The sequence below is a fragment of the Dendrobates tinctorius genome, unplaced genomic scaffold (genome assembly GCF_039654945.1).
Source record: "Dendrobates tinctorius isolate UK_male_01 unplaced genomic scaffold, ASM3965494v1 ptg000157l, whole genome shotgun sequence".
Taxonomy (NCBI): domain Eukaryota; kingdom Metazoa; phylum Chordata; class Amphibia; order Anura; family Dendrobatidae; genus Dendrobates; species Dendrobates tinctorius.
In genome coordinates, this window is record NW_027361824.1 from 11,593,722 (window position 1) to 11,613,935 (window position 20,214).

Genomic DNA, 20,214 nt, shown 5'->3' on the forward strand with positions numbered 1-20,214 from the left:
TGCTCGTTGTTCTAATAAGTAAGGGTATGTGCACACGGTGCAGATTTTGCTGCGTATCCGCAGGCATTGTACAGTACAATGCAAATCTATGGGATTTCAAAACCGCAGTGCACATGCTGCGGATTTTTCCGTGCGGATTTGCTGCGGTTTTAAATCCGCAGCATGTCAATTCTGTGGATTCTGCAGCGGTTTGACACCTGTTCCATTGTCTAGGTGTCAAACCGCAGGGGAAAACCGCAGGCAAATCTGCAGGAAAACAGCAGGTCACTTTACCTGCGGTTTTACCTGCAAATCCGCGCGGAAAAATCTGCATCTCAATCCGCACTGTGTGCACTCACCCTTAGAGTTTTCTAGAACACTCGTTTTTGTACTGTTTTGCCTCATGTGTAGGTCTCTGTTATTTCATCTTTGTCATTTGGGTAAGCAGTTTATGTTTTGTATATTAAATCGAAGTTTTTTGTAAGTTTGTTTATTGCTTCTCTAAACGTACCCACAACCTCAAATAGAGAAAGTTTAGCCTGGCTGTGTTACTCTGTGTGTGCCAGAGTGCTAGACGTGTACCTGGTTGGTTCTAGAAAATTGGGTGTGCGTGTGTACTAGTGTGTTACTCAAGGCAATCGTCTCACTGGACTAACAAAACGGTGACTGGTGGCAGCAAAAAGTGTAAACTGGCCGTGGCGTGCACGTAGCTCATGGTCATCGTATAGGGATAGGCAAGTGGACAAGTGTGAAGTCTAGTTCCTCTGTACAATTACGAGTGGGTGTTCGCGACACCTAGGAAGACTTCTGAAATGTCCTGGAACACAACGAAATGTGAAGCTTTCAGTCTTGCTCAGATTCTCCACCTCCTGCTCACGGAGAGGCCGCCAAATCAGCAAGCCTCTAAACAAATCACCCCATTTTCCCGTAGTTCACGAAAATAACATTTTTTTTTTTAAAACATGAAAACTCGCTCGAGAACATCCGGAAAGGCCTTGAAGACCACCTATCCTACACCTAATATGATCACAGGTTCCCCTAGATGGTGGAGGCTTCTAGGGCCCCATAATTCACAAATACCCAGCTGCAAATAGAGGACTAAAACATTTCTACTATATTCGCTCTTTGTGCCAAGATATCATTTGGTAATTTGGCACTGTTAACTGTCGGTCAAACAAGCGCTCCTGTGTATTGGAGAGCAATCAAAGATACCTGCTGGCCGCACAATCTGAAAAAACTACCTCTCGTTCGACCGACAGGCATCTAATGAGTATGGGAGTTTCTAGTCTACACAGCTCAAGAAATAATCTTGCCCTAACAAGTCAATGCCAGAAGGCAGAAGTAAAGGATGACTATGGACGAACTTTAGATGTCCAGTCAGGGCCGACTCCATGTTTTCGAGGGCCTAGTGTGAAAGACTCAGTGGGCCCCCGTAGCACATACCACAATTCATGATGCACAGGTAAGAACTATAGGTATTGTACAATGCCAAAGATTTCACTTACTTCTTACATTACATGAGTGATATCTGTTGTAAATTCTACAATAGATCAGAAACCGGACAGTATAGTCCTCCATACAGTATTATGGGCACCACATAGTCCTCCATACAGAATAATGGGCCTCATATTTCTCCACACAGTACAAATAGCCCCATATATTGCTCCATACAGTATAATGAACCCAATATATTGCTCCATACAGTATAAGGAGCTCCATATAGTGCTCCATACAGTATAAGAAGCCCTATGTTGCTCCATACAGTACAATGGGCCCCATATAGTGCTCCATACAGTATAATGAGCCCCATATATGGCTCCATACAGTATAAGAAGCCCCATATTGCTCCATACAGTATAATGGGCTGCATGTAATACTCCATACAGTATAATGGGTCTCATATTACTCCATACAGACTAATGGGCCCCATATAATCCTCCATACAGAATAATGGGCCCCATATAATCCTCCATACAGAATAATGGGCCCCATATATTTCTCCATACAGTACAAATAGCCCCATATATTGCTCCATACAGTATAATAAACCCAATATAGTGCTCCATACAGTATAATGAACCCAATATATTGCTCCATACAGTATAATGGGCTCCATATAACACTCCATTCAGTATAAGAAGCCCCATATTGCTCCATACAGTATAATGGTCCCCATATCATCCTCCATACAGAATAATGGTCCCCATATAATCCTCCATACAGAATAATGGGCCCCATATATTGCTCCTTACATAAAAAACAAATAATCAAATGCTCCCCTCTCCTCATTCCCCACAGCTCCGGTCTCCTCAGCTTCTTCTGATTCTGCAGTGCTCAGCACAGAGGACGCTCTGTAGTGACATCCTCGCGCCCTCTGTCCTGACACGTCACAGAGTCAGAAGACATGCAAGAGACCGGAGGAGGAACAAGGAGAGGTAAGTATTTCAAACAGTTCAAAGTACGATGAGGGCAATGGGCCCCCCATCTCACGGGCCCCCATACCTTGCTCAGGGTCACAGCACTTGCCCGGATTCGCTGGGTGGTGATGCCAGCCCTGTGACCAGTGGTGGAGGGGACTCTCAAAAATTCTCTCATTGAAAAATTTAACTTTGGAAGTATGATGCATAATTTGTCGATTTAAGGGATAGAACTTTAATAGATTTTTTTTTTAAACTAACTAAAAAGCAAACAGAATTTATATAGATGTATTCAGGGAATAATATTTAGGTTTTTTTTAAGATCAGAGATGAGAAAAGTATATTTCCCAATGAGGAACAGCATCATCTTTCTGAAATTAACAGGTATTTGACATTCCATAAAAATATCTATATTTTTCCCAACATCTTAAAAAGTGGAAAAATACTACCGTAAGCAAATAGTTTTGTGTATGTTATAATATGTGTTACATTTAGGCCATGGCACAATTTCAGGATGTTCTGATTTTCTGAGTCACCGGGATCAGCAGACAAGACAATCAGAGCTCTCTCCGGCATACAATATCCCGTGGACAGCATGTTCCCAGCACATCTGATGGATCAATCTTTAGATAAAATAATGAGGCCACGTGCATTTCTGGAGAGATGAAGGTGTGAAAATTGTACCGAAATCATTGGTTAGATAAAGCAAAAATAGGACGCTATGTCAGCTGTGCATAATAGAACGGTAATAGCGGATACATCACATGATGGACATCATTAGCCATAATGTGCTATATTAGGCTTCCGTAATGGTCTCTGGTATTTTACCAGACCATATAGTTCAGCAAGCTCTACTATTCTGCCCATTCTCCAATGCAGAGAATATAACTACCGTACTATAATACTGCCCCTATGTACAAGAATATAACTACTGTAATACTGTCCCCTATGTACAAGAATATAACTACTATAATACTGCCCCCTATGTACAAGAATATAACTACTATAATACTGCCCCTATGTACAAGAATATAACTACTATAATACTGCCCCTATGTACAAGAATATAACTACTGTAATACTGTCTCCTATGTACAAGAATATAACTACTATAATACTGCTCCTATGTACAAGAATATAACTACTATAATACTGCCCCTATGTACAAGAATGTAACTACTATAATACTGCTCCCTATATACAAGAATATAACTACTATAATACTGCTCCTATGTACAAGAATATAACTACTATAATACTGCCCCTATGTACAAGAATATAACTACTATAATACTGCTCCTATGTACAAGAATATAACTACTATAATACTGATCCTATGTACAAGAATGTAACTACTATAATACTGCTCCCTATGTACAAGAATATAACTACTATAATACTGCTCCTATGTACAAGAATATAACTACTGTAATACTGTCCCCTATGTACAAGAATATAACTACTATAATACTGCTCCTATGTACAAGAATATAACTACTATAATACTGATCCTATGTACAAGAATGTAACTACTATAATACTGCTCCCTATGTACAAGAATATAACTACTATAATACTGCTCCTATGTACAAGAATATAACTACTGTAATACTGTCCCCTATGTACAAGAATATAACTACTATAATACTGCCCCTATGTACAAGAATATAACTACTATAATACTGCCCCTATGTACAAGAATATAACTACTGTAATACTGTCTCCTATGTACAAGAATATAACTACTATAATACTGCTCCTATGTACAAGAATATAACTACTATAATACTGCCCCTATGTACAAGAATATAACTACTATAATACTGCTCCTATGTACAAGAATATAACTACTATAATACTGATCCTATGTACAAGAATGTAACTACTATAATACTGCTCCCTATGTACAAGAATATAACTACTGTAATACTGTCCCCTATGTACAAGAATATAACTACTATAATACTGCTCCTATGTACAAGAATATAACTACTATAATACTGCTCCCTATGTACAAGACTATAACTACTATAATACTGCCCCTATGTACAAGAATATAAGTACTATAATACTGCCCCTATGTACAAGAATATAACTACTATAATACTGCTCCCTATGTACAAGAATATAACTACTATAATACTGCCCCCTATGTACAATAATATAACTACTATAATACTGCTCCTATGTACAAGAATATAACTACTATAATACTGCCTCCTATGTACAAGAATATAACTACTATAATACTGCTCCTATATACAAGAATATAACTACTATAATACTGCTCCTATGTACAAGAATATAACTACAATAATACTGCTCCTATGTACAACAATATAACTACTATAATACTACCCCCTATGTACAAGAATATAACTACTATAATACTGCTCCCTATGTACAAGAATATAACTACTATAATACTGCCCCCTATGTACAATAATATAACTACTATAATACTGCTCCTATGTACAAGAATATAACTACTATAATACTGCCTCCTATGTACAAGAAAATAACTACTATAATACTGCTCCTATGTACAAGAATATATCTACTATAATACTGCCCCTATGTACAAGAATATAACTACTATAAAACTGCCCCTATGTACAAGAATATAACTACTATAATACTGCCCCTATGTACAAGAGTATAACTACTATAATACTGCCCCCTATGTACAAGAATATAACTACTATAATACTGCCCCCTATGTACAAGAATATAACTACTATAATACTGCCCCCTATGTACAAGAGTATAACTACTATAATACTGCCCCCTATGTACAAGAGTATAACTACTATAATACTGCTCCTATGTACAAGAGTATAACTACTATAATACTGCTCCTATGTACAAGAGTATAACTACTATAATACTGCCCCTATGTACAAGAATATTACTATAATACTGCTTCCTATGCTCAACAAGATAAGATGAAGTATAATAGAATATTCCAGAATAGTATGATGGGTTGTTTGGTAAGACGATATCACAGCGATCAGGGTGAGTTGGGCAGGATCACTGATTGCTGATGTAACATCTCCACTCTTGTCTCTAATATCTGGTCGCCCTCTATTCTAACAGTTTAAGAAAAGCTAATGCATTTAGTGACAGTGCAGGAAGAATAGTCCTCCAGGAATACACAGTCAGCGACCACTTTCTCCATTCATTTCTGTGCTTTTTCGGCGGGCAGCAGGAATTCTACTGGTAATTTTCCGATAGCTGAGGACAATCTAGGGAAATACATCTCTGGAGATCTGGAGCGTCATTGCCATCAGCATAGTATCCAAGGTCAGAACAAGAACACTTACTAAATATCGGTAGAGAAATGGATCCCAAAAGGAACAATATACACTTTTTTTATAATATTAATAAATACTAACTTTTCCTAGGTAGAACAACATCTGATGGTACATGTTGCTGTGGAAATTTTAAAGGCACTCGCTACCTTTGGGGACTTTTTCTTTATTAAAACTTAACGAGGACCTCTCACCAGTTTCAGCATGTGACATTGGCCTTAAGCTGGAATAAAGGCTGTAGAGCAGAGTGGAACTTTCAAAAATAAAAACTATTTTCCCTGTGCATTGCAGATATATTTGCTTGAAAATTAGGTTATAATTTAGGATAATCTGAAGGGGGGTTACCAGAGATTTGTCTTTGAGGGCCTGTACATTTTCCCCTGCATAAGGTTGACCAAACAGGCAGCATCATGCAGAAGAAAAAAAAGGAAACACCCTCATCACCTTACTGACTGCTACTGTAAAGATATTGCAAATCTACGTTATGTATCATTACAAACTCTTCCAAGTCTCATCTCCCAACAATCAGTATTCAGGAAGGGTCAGAGCTGACAGCACTGAGACTTGAGACCTGAAAGTATGTAGAATGCTACATAATTCTGCAGCCACTGTGCGAGATGAGATCTGTCGAATATCTGAAGTGCTGTCTGCTCTCGCCACCTCTACAATGACTGCTGGGAGATGAGATTTGGAAGGGTTTGTAATGATAAAGATACAGTGAATCTAATTTATGTAGTGTGACAAATACTTCCAGGTCTCATCTCCCAGCAGTCAGTGTGGGGGAAGAAGACGAGAGCCGACAGTACTTTTTGATGAGATCTGTTGAATCTCTGCACAGTAGCTGTAGAGTTATGTATGTTTATAGTGTCACTTATTCCATGGAGTTATACATGTGCAAAGGGGTATACATAGCAAAAAACAAGTACAATAATTCTGAACAAAACGAGTCACCGACAGGTACAGGAGGAGAAAGGACCCTGCCCGCAAGGGCTCACAATGTATCATTACAAACACATCTAGGTCTCATGTCATAGTTCGGTCAGCTCTCACCCTCCCTGCACACTGACTTCTGCAAGAGGAGATCCGGAAGTGTTTGTAGTGATGCATATCTCAGCTCTACTGGGTCTACACAGTAGCTACAGAAAGTGACAAGAGGATGGCATGTTCTTTTTCTGCCCCCCCCCCTCCCGAAATTGACTGATGATACCAATTCATTGATGCTTCACCGATCTTGTGTCGCCCTCCACGGACTACTTTTGGGTGGGGATGGGGATGCAACTTTGAGTTCTCCTTACAAGTAATGATTTCTTTAAGAACAGCACACCATAGTATTCTGCACCAATCCCAGCCCCCACTTTGTGAGCGTGCACTTGAGCTTCTAGATCTTGTGTGTAGACAGAGTGGTGTCCTTGTGAGAGGCCGAAAAAGAGAGAAATGTAATAAGGGTCACACCGTTTTGCCTTTGGGGTGTGAACTCCGCCACGACTCACTGAGGTAGCAGCCTTCATGATGTATCCCTCAACCTGTCCCATATTGGATACAATTGTTGGAAGCCCTATAAGTATGCACAGACGCCTACCTCCATGAGCGTGCGCAGAGACTCCACGTATGACTGCTCCGTGTCCAGGAGGGTCAGAAACACATGTTTTCTCATATCCTGCAAGGAAAAAAAAAAGTATCTTAAGCTGAGAGAATGATGAAAAAAATCATAAAATCAGTCATTTAGTAGCATCAAAGTAATCACGAGGCGATTAATAGCAAAAATAGATCTTTCCATAGACACTAATATTAGCAAATGGACATTAGACAGGCAGCCCGCCATGGTCTCCTACATAGGAGAATAGGAGGGTCTGGGGTCAGCTCAGCAACTTGTAGTGTTCCTCTGTTATCACTCCTGGAAATGCAGAAAGGAGTTGACAAAACGAGTCTTGGCACGTGGAGGCAGGTCATTGCTCACAGTGGGAATGTGAGTCTGTAGGGACAGGACGGGCTCCTCCATCCTGGCCAGGAGGAATTACAAAAGGAAAAACACAGACAGGACCTCCGTAAGAAACTTTCCTCCTCCTCCAGTTGTACAATGACCTTTGCACACGCTCATGAGACGCTTCAATACAAAACATAAGGCCTGGTCAGTCTATTGCTCCTAATGTACATGTAGAATTCCTGAAACATTAATTAGGAATCTACAATAACTCCTAAAACTTAAGTTTTCCCATAAATTGCAACATATAAATTACAATAGACATATTAAATGTGTTTTGTATAAAGAAACAAACGAAAAAAAACCCACATATTATAAATTGACCCCATTAAAAACAGAAGGATAAAAGGGGCATCTGCCTTCCCCAACTCATCCACCAGCCGGAGAGGCTACACAGTTCCTCTAGTTCTGGAGGACCCGGGTGGTGTAATACATTACTTGTCCAGTGGTGGCGCTGTGAGTGTATTAAACACTTGCTGCACAGATCATAGTTGATCACGAATGCTTTCAAGAAAAGACACAACCCTGAGAAGTTGTTGAATTTTATGGGTTCAATTAAGTGACAACTATTGGCCAGAATAGAGAACATTACTAATTTGGGGGGAGTATCTTTTGGGGGACAGATGAGCCCGTCTCTGGTAACGCACATATACAGTGAGTGGGGTGGTATATTCCCAGCAGGCGGAGGCACTGTTCTATTCAATGACAGTGCAGAGATGTAGCAGGACTATGCCTAAACTGCACGTAGCAGAGTGCGAATGGGCCACCACCATCATCATCACCGAGACGCGTCGCATTTCCCAGGTATACAATGTATTGTGAGAAAAAAAGTAATCACCATGGAAGCACTCAAGAATCGCCCCCACATACGTGTTGCTGTGATGGAGTCACATGGACGGAGATCTAAGTGCACCAATCCTCGGCCAGTCATAAAGCACCTATAAAACTAAACTGATGGATGTCATAACATCCCCTGTACCCCCATAGTGCCCATCGAGGGGATGAGGCAGGGTTAATCTTAAGGAGCAACCTTAGGCTTGCTGAAGCTGTCAGACATGGGCCAAAAGGGGGCCAAGCTTACTTAAACCCTGCCCAAAAGTGTGCGCGTCCTGTGAGCTGGACTTACATTCATCTCAAGAGCCTGGACCCTTCTTCTCAAGAGCGTTGACCAGACCTGGCCCCTTCATCTCAAGAGCATGGACCGTACCTGGCCCCTTCATCTCAAGAGCCTGGACCGGACCTGGCCCCTTCATCTCAAGAGCCTGGACCGGACCTGGCCCCTTCATCTCAAGAGCCTGGACCGGACCTGGCCCCTTCATCTCAAGAGCCTGGACCGGACCTGGCCCCTTCATCTCAAGAGCCTGGACCGGACCTGGCCCCTTCATCTCAAGAGCCTGGACCGGACCTGGCCCCTTCATCTCAAGAGCCTGGACCGGACCTGGCCCCTTCATCTCAAGAGCCTGGACCGGACCTCGCCCCTTCATCTCAAGAGCCTGGACCGGACCTCGCCCCTTCATCTCAAGAGCCTGGACCGGACCTGGCCCCTTCATCTCAAGAGCCTGGACCGGACCTGGCCCCTTCCTCTCAAGAGCCTGGACCGGACCTGGCCCCTTCATCTCAAGAGCCTGGACCGGACCTGGCCCCTTCCTCTCAAGAGCCTGGACCGAACCTGGCCCCTTCCTCTCAAGAGCCTGGACCGGACCTGGCCCCTTCCTCTCAAGACTCAGACTCCATAATTATCAGATAAAATACCAGACCAATAAATTGATCTTTTTTTAATTACAGAGTCTGGTTTCTGAAGGTCTGGTCTGGAGTATGATAATTCTCATCGCTTACTGGTCCAGTGTGAGATTTGATTGTCTGAGGTTCCATACATAAAGGGGTCTAATTGTTAACCCTTAGATTCACACAAAGCTACTAAATATTTATGCTGGAAGGAGGAAACTCAGGTTTTTATGGGGCCCAGGCATTTGTAGTTACCATCCGGTCCCCAAGGGCAGGGAGAGTCTCACCTACTGGGTACAATTCCATTTGGCGATGGCCGTGGCACAAGAACATAATGTGTTGATTCCTTCCTACCAATTGAGCCCATCGGTTTTGGGGGCCATGCAGTGAATACGTGGATGGCTACTTCTCAGTAATTTGGGCTTACAGGAGACCTGGTGTAATGTGGTAATGGGCCCTCGTGCCCTCAGGGCACCTGTACCAGTCACTGCCCCTCACATTGTAAGCAAAATACATAACGGAGCCTCCCGGAAGCCCTGGAGGGCGACTCCGAATCACAGAGATAACAATTGGCTGCTATGGAGCTGGTGCTGCCGGAGGGGGCGCTATAACTAAGACGAGAATCGAAGAGATGCAGGCGCGCGCACCTCAGATGGAGGAAGATGAAGAAGAAGACCCCGCACATGTGTAGGAGGGAGTGTCCCCACTGTGTAACCGGACCGGAACCAAGGGGACTGTCACCAAGGTTCCCAGGAAGACTGTTTCCGGGGGCATATTGAGAGGATGGACCAGATACAGTTCCAGAAGGAGTGGGGGCGGAGCCAATGTAAAAGGAGCTACAGTTGTGGCCAAAAGTATTGACACCCCTGCAATTCTGTCAGATATTACTCAGTTTCTTCCTGAAAATGATTGCAAACACAAATTCTTTGGTATTAATATCTTCATTTAATTTGTCTTAAATGAAAAAACACAAAAAGAATAGTCCTAAAGCCAAATTGGATATAATTCCACACCAAACATAATAAAGAGGGTGGACAAAAGTATTGGCACTGTTTGAAAAATCATGTGATGCTTCTCTAATTTGTGTAATTAACAGCACCTGTAACTTACCTGTGGCACCTAACAGGTGTTGGCAATAACTAAATCACACTTGCAGCCAGTTGACATGGATTAAAGTTGACTCAACCTCTGTCCTGTGTCCTTGTGTGTACCACATTGAGCATGGAGAAAAGAAAGAAGACCAAAGAACTGTCTGAGGACTTGAGAAACCAAATTGTGAGGAAGCATGAGCAATCTCAAGGCTACAAGTCCATCTCCAAAGACCTGAATGTTCCTGTGTCTACCGTGCGCAGTGTCATCAAGAAGTGTAAAGCCCATGGCACTGTGGCTAACCTCCCTAGATGTGGACGGAAAAGAAAAATTGACAAGAGATTTCAACGCAAGATTGTGCGGATGTTGGATAAAGAACCTCGACTAACATCCAACAAGTTCAAGCTGCCCTGCAGTCCGAGGGTACAACAGTGTCAACCCGTACTATCCGTCGGCGTCTGAATGAAAAGGGACAGTATGGTAGGAGACCCAGGAAGACCCCACTTCTTACCCCGAGACATAAAAAAGCCAGGCTGGAGTTTGCCAAAACTTACCTGGAAAAGCCTAAAACGTTTTGGAAGAATGTTCTCTGGTCAGATGAGACAAAAGTAGAGCTTTTTGGGCAAAGGCATCAACATAGAGTTTACTGGAGAAAAAAGAGGCATTCAAAGAAAAGAACACGGTCCCTACAGTCAAACATGGCGGAGGTTCCCTGATGTTTTGGGGTTGCTTTGCTGCCTCTGGCACTGGACTGCTTGACCGTGTGCATGGCATTATGAAGTCAGAAGACAACCAACAAATTTTGCAGCATAATGTAGGGCCCAGTGTGAGAAAGCTGGATCTCGCTCAGAGGTCATGGATCTTCCAGCAGGACAATGACCCAAAACACACTTCAAAAAGCACTAGAAAATGGTTTGAGAGAAAGCACTGGAGACTTCTAAGGTGGCCAGCAATGAGTCCAGACCTGAATCCCATAGAACACCTGTGGAGAGATCTAACAATGGCAGTTTGGAGAAGGCACCCTTCAAATATCAGGGACCGGGAGCAGTTTGCCAAAGAAGAATGGTCTAAAATTCCAGCAGAGCATTGTAAGAAACTCATTGATGGTTATCGGAAGCGGTTGGTCGCAGTTATTTTGGCTAAAGGTTGTGCAACCAAGTATTAGGCTGAGGGTGCCAATACTTTTGTCTGGCCCATTTTTGGAGTTTTGTGTGAAATGATCAATGTTTTGGTTTTTGCTTCATTATCTTTTGTGTTTTTTCATTTAAGACAAATTAAATGAAGATATTAATACCAAAGAATTTGTGTTTGCAATCATTTTCAGGAAGAAACTGAGTATTATCTGACAGAATTGCAGGGGTGTCAATACTTTTGGCCATAACTGTAAGGACGCCAGCAGGGGGCAGTCGACGGAACAGGAGAGAAGGAGCACCAGAGAGCCAGAGCCCTTAGGAGTGAGCGACAGCCAGAGAGGACGGAGGGAGACCCATGACTGCCAGTAGGGAAACAGCCCCAGGTGGTCCAGGAGGGGGACGCCGACCAAATGACCGCGCACGTCACTTCTGTCCGCGGCCTGCCCGCTGCCGTCCACCACTGCCCAACTCAAGCCCGCGGTTGCGGCCTACCCGCTGCCGTCCGCGGCCGCCACTGCGCCACTCCGGCCGGCGGTTGCGGTCTGCCTGTGGCTGCCAGTGCCCGACTCCAGCCCTCGGCTGCGGCCCGTCCACTGCAGCCCATGGCCACTGCCGGCCAACTTTAGCCCGCGCCCTTCCACTCCAGCCCACGGCCGGGGCCTGCATGCTCCGGGCCCCGATCATCGTCACATCACCATCGCCGGGAGGCGCCACGCAGAGGAACTCCACGGGGCCTGTTGTGCCCTCGCTCCACCTGGGCGTGGGAACGCCAGAAGCCTGCGACAGCTCCTCATTGGCTGGGCCCAGCGGCTGAGACGTCGAATAGACATTGATCGCCACTCTGCCAGACGTCAGAGGAGGATAAGTGACACGCCGTAGTTGTATAATCATAGTTTCTGGACCCATAGTCGGCCGCATCGTGGCTTTATAGGTAGCGGTACCATCCGGGCAGTTATTAGTGTGGTACTTGTGTATTGTTGTTCTGATCCCTGCGAGGAGAACGTTTGTTATTTTGCTGGTTACTTGAGAGAGCCCTAAAGGGAAATCCATATATCTGTCTATAAAAGTTACAGTTAAAGGTTACTCCGGCTCCAGTGTCGTCACTGCATCCCGCGTGAGAGGGGAGAACACAAACAATACTGGCAGAGCATGCTGCGATCTGTGGTACTACCACCGCTATCACTGCAAGCATCTGCTACCCAGGATCCTTTGTGGTGCAGACATCTGTATTGTGTCTATTAATGTAATCACTTACATATATAGAGAAGAGGAGGAGGCACAAGATTTATGTATGTGCACCCCAGATTTACTAGAAGGTCTATACCATGTGTAGTAAGCAACCAGTGAGAACAGGAAATGTTTTACAGAACACTCTGGAGTCATTATGTACTGATCCTGAGTTACATCCTGTATTATACCCCAGAGCTGCACTCACTATTCTGCTGGTGCAGTCACTGTGTACATACATTACATTGCTGATCCTGAGTTACATCCTGTATTATACCCCAGAGCTGCACTCACTATTCTGCTGGTGCAGTCACTGTGTACATACATTACATTGCTGATCCTGAGTTACATCCTGTATTATACCCCAGAGCTGCACTCACTATTCTGCTGGTGCAGTCACTGTGTACATACATTACATTACTGATCCTGAGTTACATCCTGTATTATACTCCAGAGCTGCACTCACTATTCTGCTGGTGCAGTCACTGTGTACATACATTACATTACTGATCCTGAGTTACATCCTGTATTATACTCCAGAGCTGCACTCACTATTCTGCTGGTGCAGTCACTGTGTACATACATTACATTACTGATCCTGAGTTACATCCTGTATTATACTCCAGAGCTGCACTCACTAGTCTGCTGGTGCAGTCACTGTGTACATACATTACATTACTGATCCTGAGTTACATCCTGTATTATACTCCAGAGCTGCACTCACTATTCTGCTGGTGCAGTCACTGTGTACATACATTACATTACTGATCCTGAGTTACATCCTGTATTATACCCCAGAGCTGCACTCACTATTCTGCTGGTGCAGTCACTGGGTACATACATTACATTACTGATCCTGAGTTACATCCTGTATTATACCCCAGAGCTGCACTCACTATTCTGCTGGTGCAGTCACTGTGTACATACATTACATTACTGATCCCGAGTTACATCCTGTATTATACCCCAGAGCTGCACTCACTATTCTGCTGGTGCAGTCACTGTGTACATACATTACATTACTGATCCCGAGTTACATCCTGTATTATACCCCAGAGCTGCACTCACTATTCTGCTGGTGCAGTCACTGTGTACATACATTACATTACTGATCCCGAGTTACATCCTGTATTATACCCCAGAGCTGCACTCACTATTCTGCTGGTGCAGTCACTGTGTACATACATTACATTACTGATCCTGAGTTACATCCTGTATTATACTCCAGAGCTGCACTCACTATTCTGCTGGTGTAGTCACTGTGTACATACATTACATTACTGATCCTGAGTTACATCCTGTATTATACTCCAGAGCTGCACTCACTATTCTGCTGGTGTAGTCATTGTGTACATACATTACATTACTGATCCTGAGTTACCTCCTGTATTATACTCCAGAGCTGCACTCACTATTCTGCTCATACAGACTGACCTACTTCTCACCCGCCGCCTCCTCACTGCACACAACACATGGGGCGCGTCTGCATTTTGTAGATGTTAGTTCTTGACACAAATCCATGTCAATTGGGAGGAGAAGTAGAGAGTTGGTCGGTCGCCTTTTGCCCTTTCACTCAGAGGGGCCACCAGAAGCGACCACCACACCTGTATCGGTGAGTATAGTAGCAGATACAAGTAAGCGGCGATGACCTGGTCGTCCTACACTACTGCTCTCCGTTCTGCAGGTCCCTTTAGGGCTGTGACCCACAGAACAGAAGGGCAACTACTGGAAGCGTCGAGGACGTAGCAGAGTGATGTCATCACACTGGGACTCTGTTGTCCTATGTTTGCCCCAGTGCGATAATGTGGCGCCCCAGAGGCTCAGTCGCCACAGAGGTACTGCACCTTCTCCTAAGGTGTAGTGCCCCACCGTCCAGATAAGGTGGGAACTCCTTTCCACACTCCAACACTCGCATCCCACACAACAGGGTAGTTCTGCACATCCACAGTGAGGTGTCTCTCTCCTCCTAGACATTAGTAGTGCCTTGGTGGTTCCCTGCATGGAACACTGGATGTGCTGGGAGGTGGGTGGAGTTGAGATCCATAGAAAAGGTTTGGAAGGTTTGGATTTACAGGTCAGTCTGACGGAAGGTCAGTGATGAAGGAAGCCACTCGGGAGGAGTGGGGATCCCTGGAGGAAGGAGTGCTGCAGCTGCCTCAGTGATCAGAGCCAGCTGGCACGGGAAAGGAACAGAAGGAGAAAGATGTAGAACTGCAACCTAACCTTCCATAGGAAAGAGGAGTAGAGAGAACAGAGAGGAGTTGTGGGTTGGAAGAGGAACCCTGCCTATAGGTTCTCAGCGCAAGGCCGGGGCCCGGTCCCCGAGGTTGTATGGACACTTATGGTTCTGCAGCAGACACCGGTGGAGTAGTTGGCTGTAAATGCACTACTCCCATCTAAGACTTGGGACACAACAGCAATCGGATAGAGAGCCGGGACTCAGGAGAAAGGGAGTCCCCGAAGCAGGCTACAGCTGTCTGTCATACAAGTAGAGTTGTTAGGAACATCTGACAGGAGGAATTCCAGAGAACTACGGTACTGGAGCTCTTCACACTGAAAAGGCGCAATAGAGGAGTCGTTCAGGAAAGGCACATGTTGGCGGAGTGTTGGAGAGGAGAATCCTGACTTGCCCGGGAGGTTGATTGAGTCTCTGCCCCGGAGGACACGGCACGGAGGCAGGCACCAGTGTGTACCACGGACTGTGAGTTAAGCTTTGGAACTGCAAGCCCTGGTGTCTTCCATTCATTTGTGCGCTAACACCGTCAGCACCGCTACATCTGGGTACCAACATCCCTCACACCACCTACGCCTTTCCACAACAATTACATTTACACTGCCCTGCGACAACATCCCTGCCTGTGGAGGGCTATACCATCACTGCTGCATCCTACCAACTATCCCAGAGGATCTGTCTGCAGTGTCGGCTTAACACCTCCCTTGCCGAACACCACAGGTGGCGTCACGAACTATTCCATTAACTACATATACATTCTGCCATTGACTTGGGCGCCCAGGGCCACGGTCCGGGTCACTGCTGCTGTGACACATCCCCCTGACACCGGCCCGGTACCGAGTACCCCACAGCCCTGGGAGGGCGACCCAATAACATTACCAGGTTGGTCCGCCTGCACTTTGCCGCTGTCTGCCGTTGGACTCGGCAGTACTTGTAGGGGGACTATGGGGGCATCATACTGTGTATAAGGAGGTTTGGGGGCATTATACTGCGCGAGTGCTAGTGTCGGTGGCTATCATACAGTGTGGGGGAATGATACTGTATATAGGAAGCTGTGGGGGGCATTAATCTGTTAGTATTACTATTATGATCATCTTACCACGTGGGAGTATAGGGGAGCAGTGGGCTCCATCATACTATGTAGAGGGGAGCTATGGGGGCATCATACTGTGTATAGGGAGCTGTACAAGGGTAAGGGAGACTCAGGGGACATTAATAAATGTTTAGTTGGCACTTAAGCATTACCGATATTGGGACACTCAGGGTATTGTGACCATAAAAAGGGGCATACAGGGCTGAACATGGGCACTGTTGTCTAACCTGGGCATTAATATCTTCTAGAAGGGAATAAGAAGGCATTCTCCGAGCAGAGAAATAGCGCCGGAAAAGAGATGCTGCAGAATGGTTACATAATCTGAAGGTTCAGTCTACAATCCCAACTCCCCAGCTATTAAATACTAAAAAGTGGGAACCCCCCCCTTTTTTTTTTTTTAAAGGAGCCCTTACGTACTTGCTAAAAAGGTCCCCTGACAATAAGCTCATGGCGAAATTCCCCTACCTTTTTTTACAGCTGAAAATTTGCAAAGAAAGAGTTAAACGACAAAAATAAAGAATATTTTTGATTTTGCACAAGATTCATGAACTGCATGTGCCATTTTGAAGAATTTGCTGCACCTTCCACACGGTTCTCTGCAGCTCCAACACACAGACTTGCTCAGCTTTTCTAGATGACCCATGCAGTCTCCATTCAGAGACCCAAGCACGTCTCTCTCCCTGCTACAGCTAACATTTTGGCTGGACACTCACCAGCATCACATTCAATTCTGCTTTATCTATCAGACTGACACCTCTAGTGAACACAGGACCTGGCTCTTAGTTAAAGTTAGCCGTGGGTATCTAATAAAGATCGACAGGGCTAGGATTTAACCTTTAACCCTAGCCTACTTGGCTTTGCTATAGAGATCACTGTAAAATATTTTCGCAGATCAGATCTATAAGCTACCATGCGAAAATTAGAAAGTCTAGCCATTCCAAAGCTGCATTCCCAATTCTGCTACTGGTTAGTCAAGAGCCATCTTCCTATCAGCTTGTAGAACACCATGATAGAACGTCAACATCTCATACAATACAGAGCATTTTGTGCAGACTCTGAACCAGTAAGGAGGAGCAGGGATATATAAAGTCAGAGCTAATTAATGAAAATACTTTGCAGAGTTATGAGGCTGGAATACAAAAACAGGCAAGAAGCAATACTGGAGGATGATGAGAACCAGCTGAGTAATGTTTTAATCTCAATAAGAATGCAATTTCTATAATGGCCACTAGGTGACAACACAGCTGACTTTACTCCAAACTGTAGCATTAAGGCATCTCACTTTACAGCATGTTGTGAAGGTGAACTATAACACTGTAAGAGCGGCATTAATGACAGGTGTAATGTACTGCTGAGCCTAGATAAGACGCTGTCACACAGGTTACTGGGGAAGATTATTCAAAGAAAAAAATTTGCAATTCTTTAGTAACATAATGTTCTGACTGATGCAAAAGCAGAAAATTGGGGGTCAATTTATTCTCTGTGTGTAGTAAAACCCCTGAATCTCACATGTGGTTAAGTGCTTGGATTATCTGTCCGGAGAAGAACCCAAGACCACAGTGTGAATGTTAGCGAGCGGCTCGTCTGGTCCGTATAATGAGGGTCGTGCCCGGATGCAACCGTGATACCGAGATAAATCCGATCTCTCAGGAGCTGCACAGAACGCAAGAACTAAAAGAAATGGTACGGATCCCAGTAAGAGATTAGAGGTGAACTCCAAGGTTAAAAGGTCTATCAGGGTCAGATCGCACCATCCGGCGCGGTCTTGGCCAAAGTGGATTTCATGGAAGACAACCGAGGAGAAAAACCACTGATGAAAACAAAATCATTAAAAAGGGAAACTGGAATTTGACAAAATGTATATTTATAAGTCGCAGTCCTGTGGACAGAAGAGACAAGACTGGCGCTTATTGGCGTCACATCAGCTCTATGTTCACAGAATCAAAAGTGAAGCCTACAAAGAAAAGAACACAGTACCTCCTGTGACACATGGAGGAGGCTCAGGGATGTTTCAGACTGTTCAACTACGGTACATCTGGCACAGGGGGTCCTGAATATTATGTGATGGGTACAATGAAATCTCAAGATCATCAAGGCATTCTTGAGTGAAATGTGCTGTCCAGTGACAGAAAGGTCGGTCCGAGCCGCAGGTCATGGGTCCTCGAACAGGAAAATGACCCAAAATAGCAAAAAAAACATCCAGGAATAAGAAGAGAACATTGTTGGACTCTTCAGAAGAGGTTTCTATGAGTCCTGATCTAAATCCTTCAGAACTTCTGTGGAAGGAGCGGAAACCTGGAGTCTGGAGAAGATGCCTCCACACCTGAGACACGAGGAGTCTCAGTGATTGCCTCAAAAGGACGTGCAAAAAATATTAAGTTATGGGAACCATCAATTTTTTTTGTCCAGGCTGGGGTATTACTTTTATCTGAGGAACAAAAATTTATAAGCAAAAAAACAAAGTTTGAGTGTCATTATTGATATTCAGTAAAATTGCAAATTAATTACGTAAAAATCTTTTTTGGTTTTATCTTTAGATTCTGTCTCTCACAGGTGAAGTGTACCTACGATAAAAATTACAAATCTCTCCATTCTTTGTAGGTGGGAAAACTTGCAAAATCGTCAGCGTATAAAATACTTACTGTATTTTCCTCATTGTACAATCATGGCTGAAAGTGTTGGCACCCTTTAAATTGATCCAGAAAATGTAAAAATGTACTGTAGTAAGTCAAAATCATTTTGGAGAAAGCGTCTTGTGGACAGATGAGACTGAGAGAGCTTTCTGGAAAAGCACATAATTCTACTGTTTAGCGAAAACAGAATAAGGCCTACAAAGAAAAGAACACAGTACCTACAGTCAAATATGGTGGAGGTTCAAAGATGTTTTGGGACTGATTTGCTGCCTCTGGCATTGCAGGTTTTAACTGTATGCAAGGCATCATGAAATCTGAGGATTAACAATGGACTTTGGGTGGCAATGTAGTGCCCAGTGTCAGAAAGCTAAGTGTACATCCTAGATAATGGGTCTTCTCACAGGCAATGACTTCAAACATACTTCAAGAAGCCCCTAGAAATTGATGGAAACAAACTGCTGGAGAGTTGTGAAGTGGCAGCAATGAGTCCGGATCTAAATCCAATTGATCTTATGCTGAGAGATCTTAAAATTACTGTTGGGAGAAGGCGGCTTCACATATGAGAGACCGGGAGCAGTTTGTACAAGAAGAAGAGTGGCCCAAAATTCCAGCTGAGAGGTGTAAGAAGCTTGTTGATGGTTCTAGGAAGCGATTGTTTGCAGTTATTTATTCCAAAAGGTGCAACCAAATATTAAGTGGAGGGTGCAACAATTTTGTGAAAGTGGCCTAATACCGAGGTTTTTCCACCATTCATGTTCATCACCATGGAAACCTAACAGATGGCCCATAGCAACCAATCAGAGCTCATCTTTTACTTTAACACAGCAGTTAGCAGAGCTCTGATTGGTTGTCACAGATGAGAGGGCTATGCTATGTAAAATAAAAGCAGCGGCCTGATTGGTCACGGGGCCCGACCTAAGAGTCAGAATTAGATGTCATTCAGCATTTGGCCCCAGGGCAGCGCTGTCTGGGTGAAAAGCCTGGGGAGAGGGAGGCAAATGTGCAGCCCCATGTTTTGTAGGAATGGGGAGTTGCCCGTGCTGTTCGAACACCTTGTGCCCCCGGGGCAGATGCCAGAGCATCGGAGATGAGGATGGAAATAAAGGGGCACTCCAACATTTATCACCGGCGCTGATGACTAGTGATAAATGCAGGATCACCGGGACCCCAATGGGGGAGCCCACCTGCGCTGCTCACCGCTGTACTCTCACAGCTGAGGGTTTGTTACAATTGCACCCAGTCCGGACAATCCTCTGTGCACTAAACCTCTTCTCTCCTGAGAGTTTGTTACAATGCATCAGCGCAGGAAAAAAATAAAATGTCTAGAGCAATCTGCAGACTGGATGCAATTGTAACAAAACCTCAGACCAGTTTTGTTCACATCTAGAAGCTG

The 20,214-nt window shown here is 44.3% G+C and overlaps 1 protein-coding gene across 3 annotated transcripts in view; it reads right to left on the minus strand.

Annotated features, from left to right (window-relative positions):
- The window catches only part of ARHGEF17 (Rho guanine nucleotide exchange factor 17), a 246,728-nt gene that overhangs the window by 65,367 nt on the left and 161,147 nt on the right, over window positions 1-20,214 (minus strand). For all 3 annotated transcript variants that reach the window (XM_073548568.1, XM_073548567.1, XM_073548566.1), the window contains exon 3: window positions 7,287-7,364. In XM_073548568.1, coding sequence (XP_073404669.1) covers window positions 7,287-7,364 — 78 coding nt within the window. The remainder of the gene's footprint in view (window positions 1-7,286; window positions 7,365-20,214) is intronic.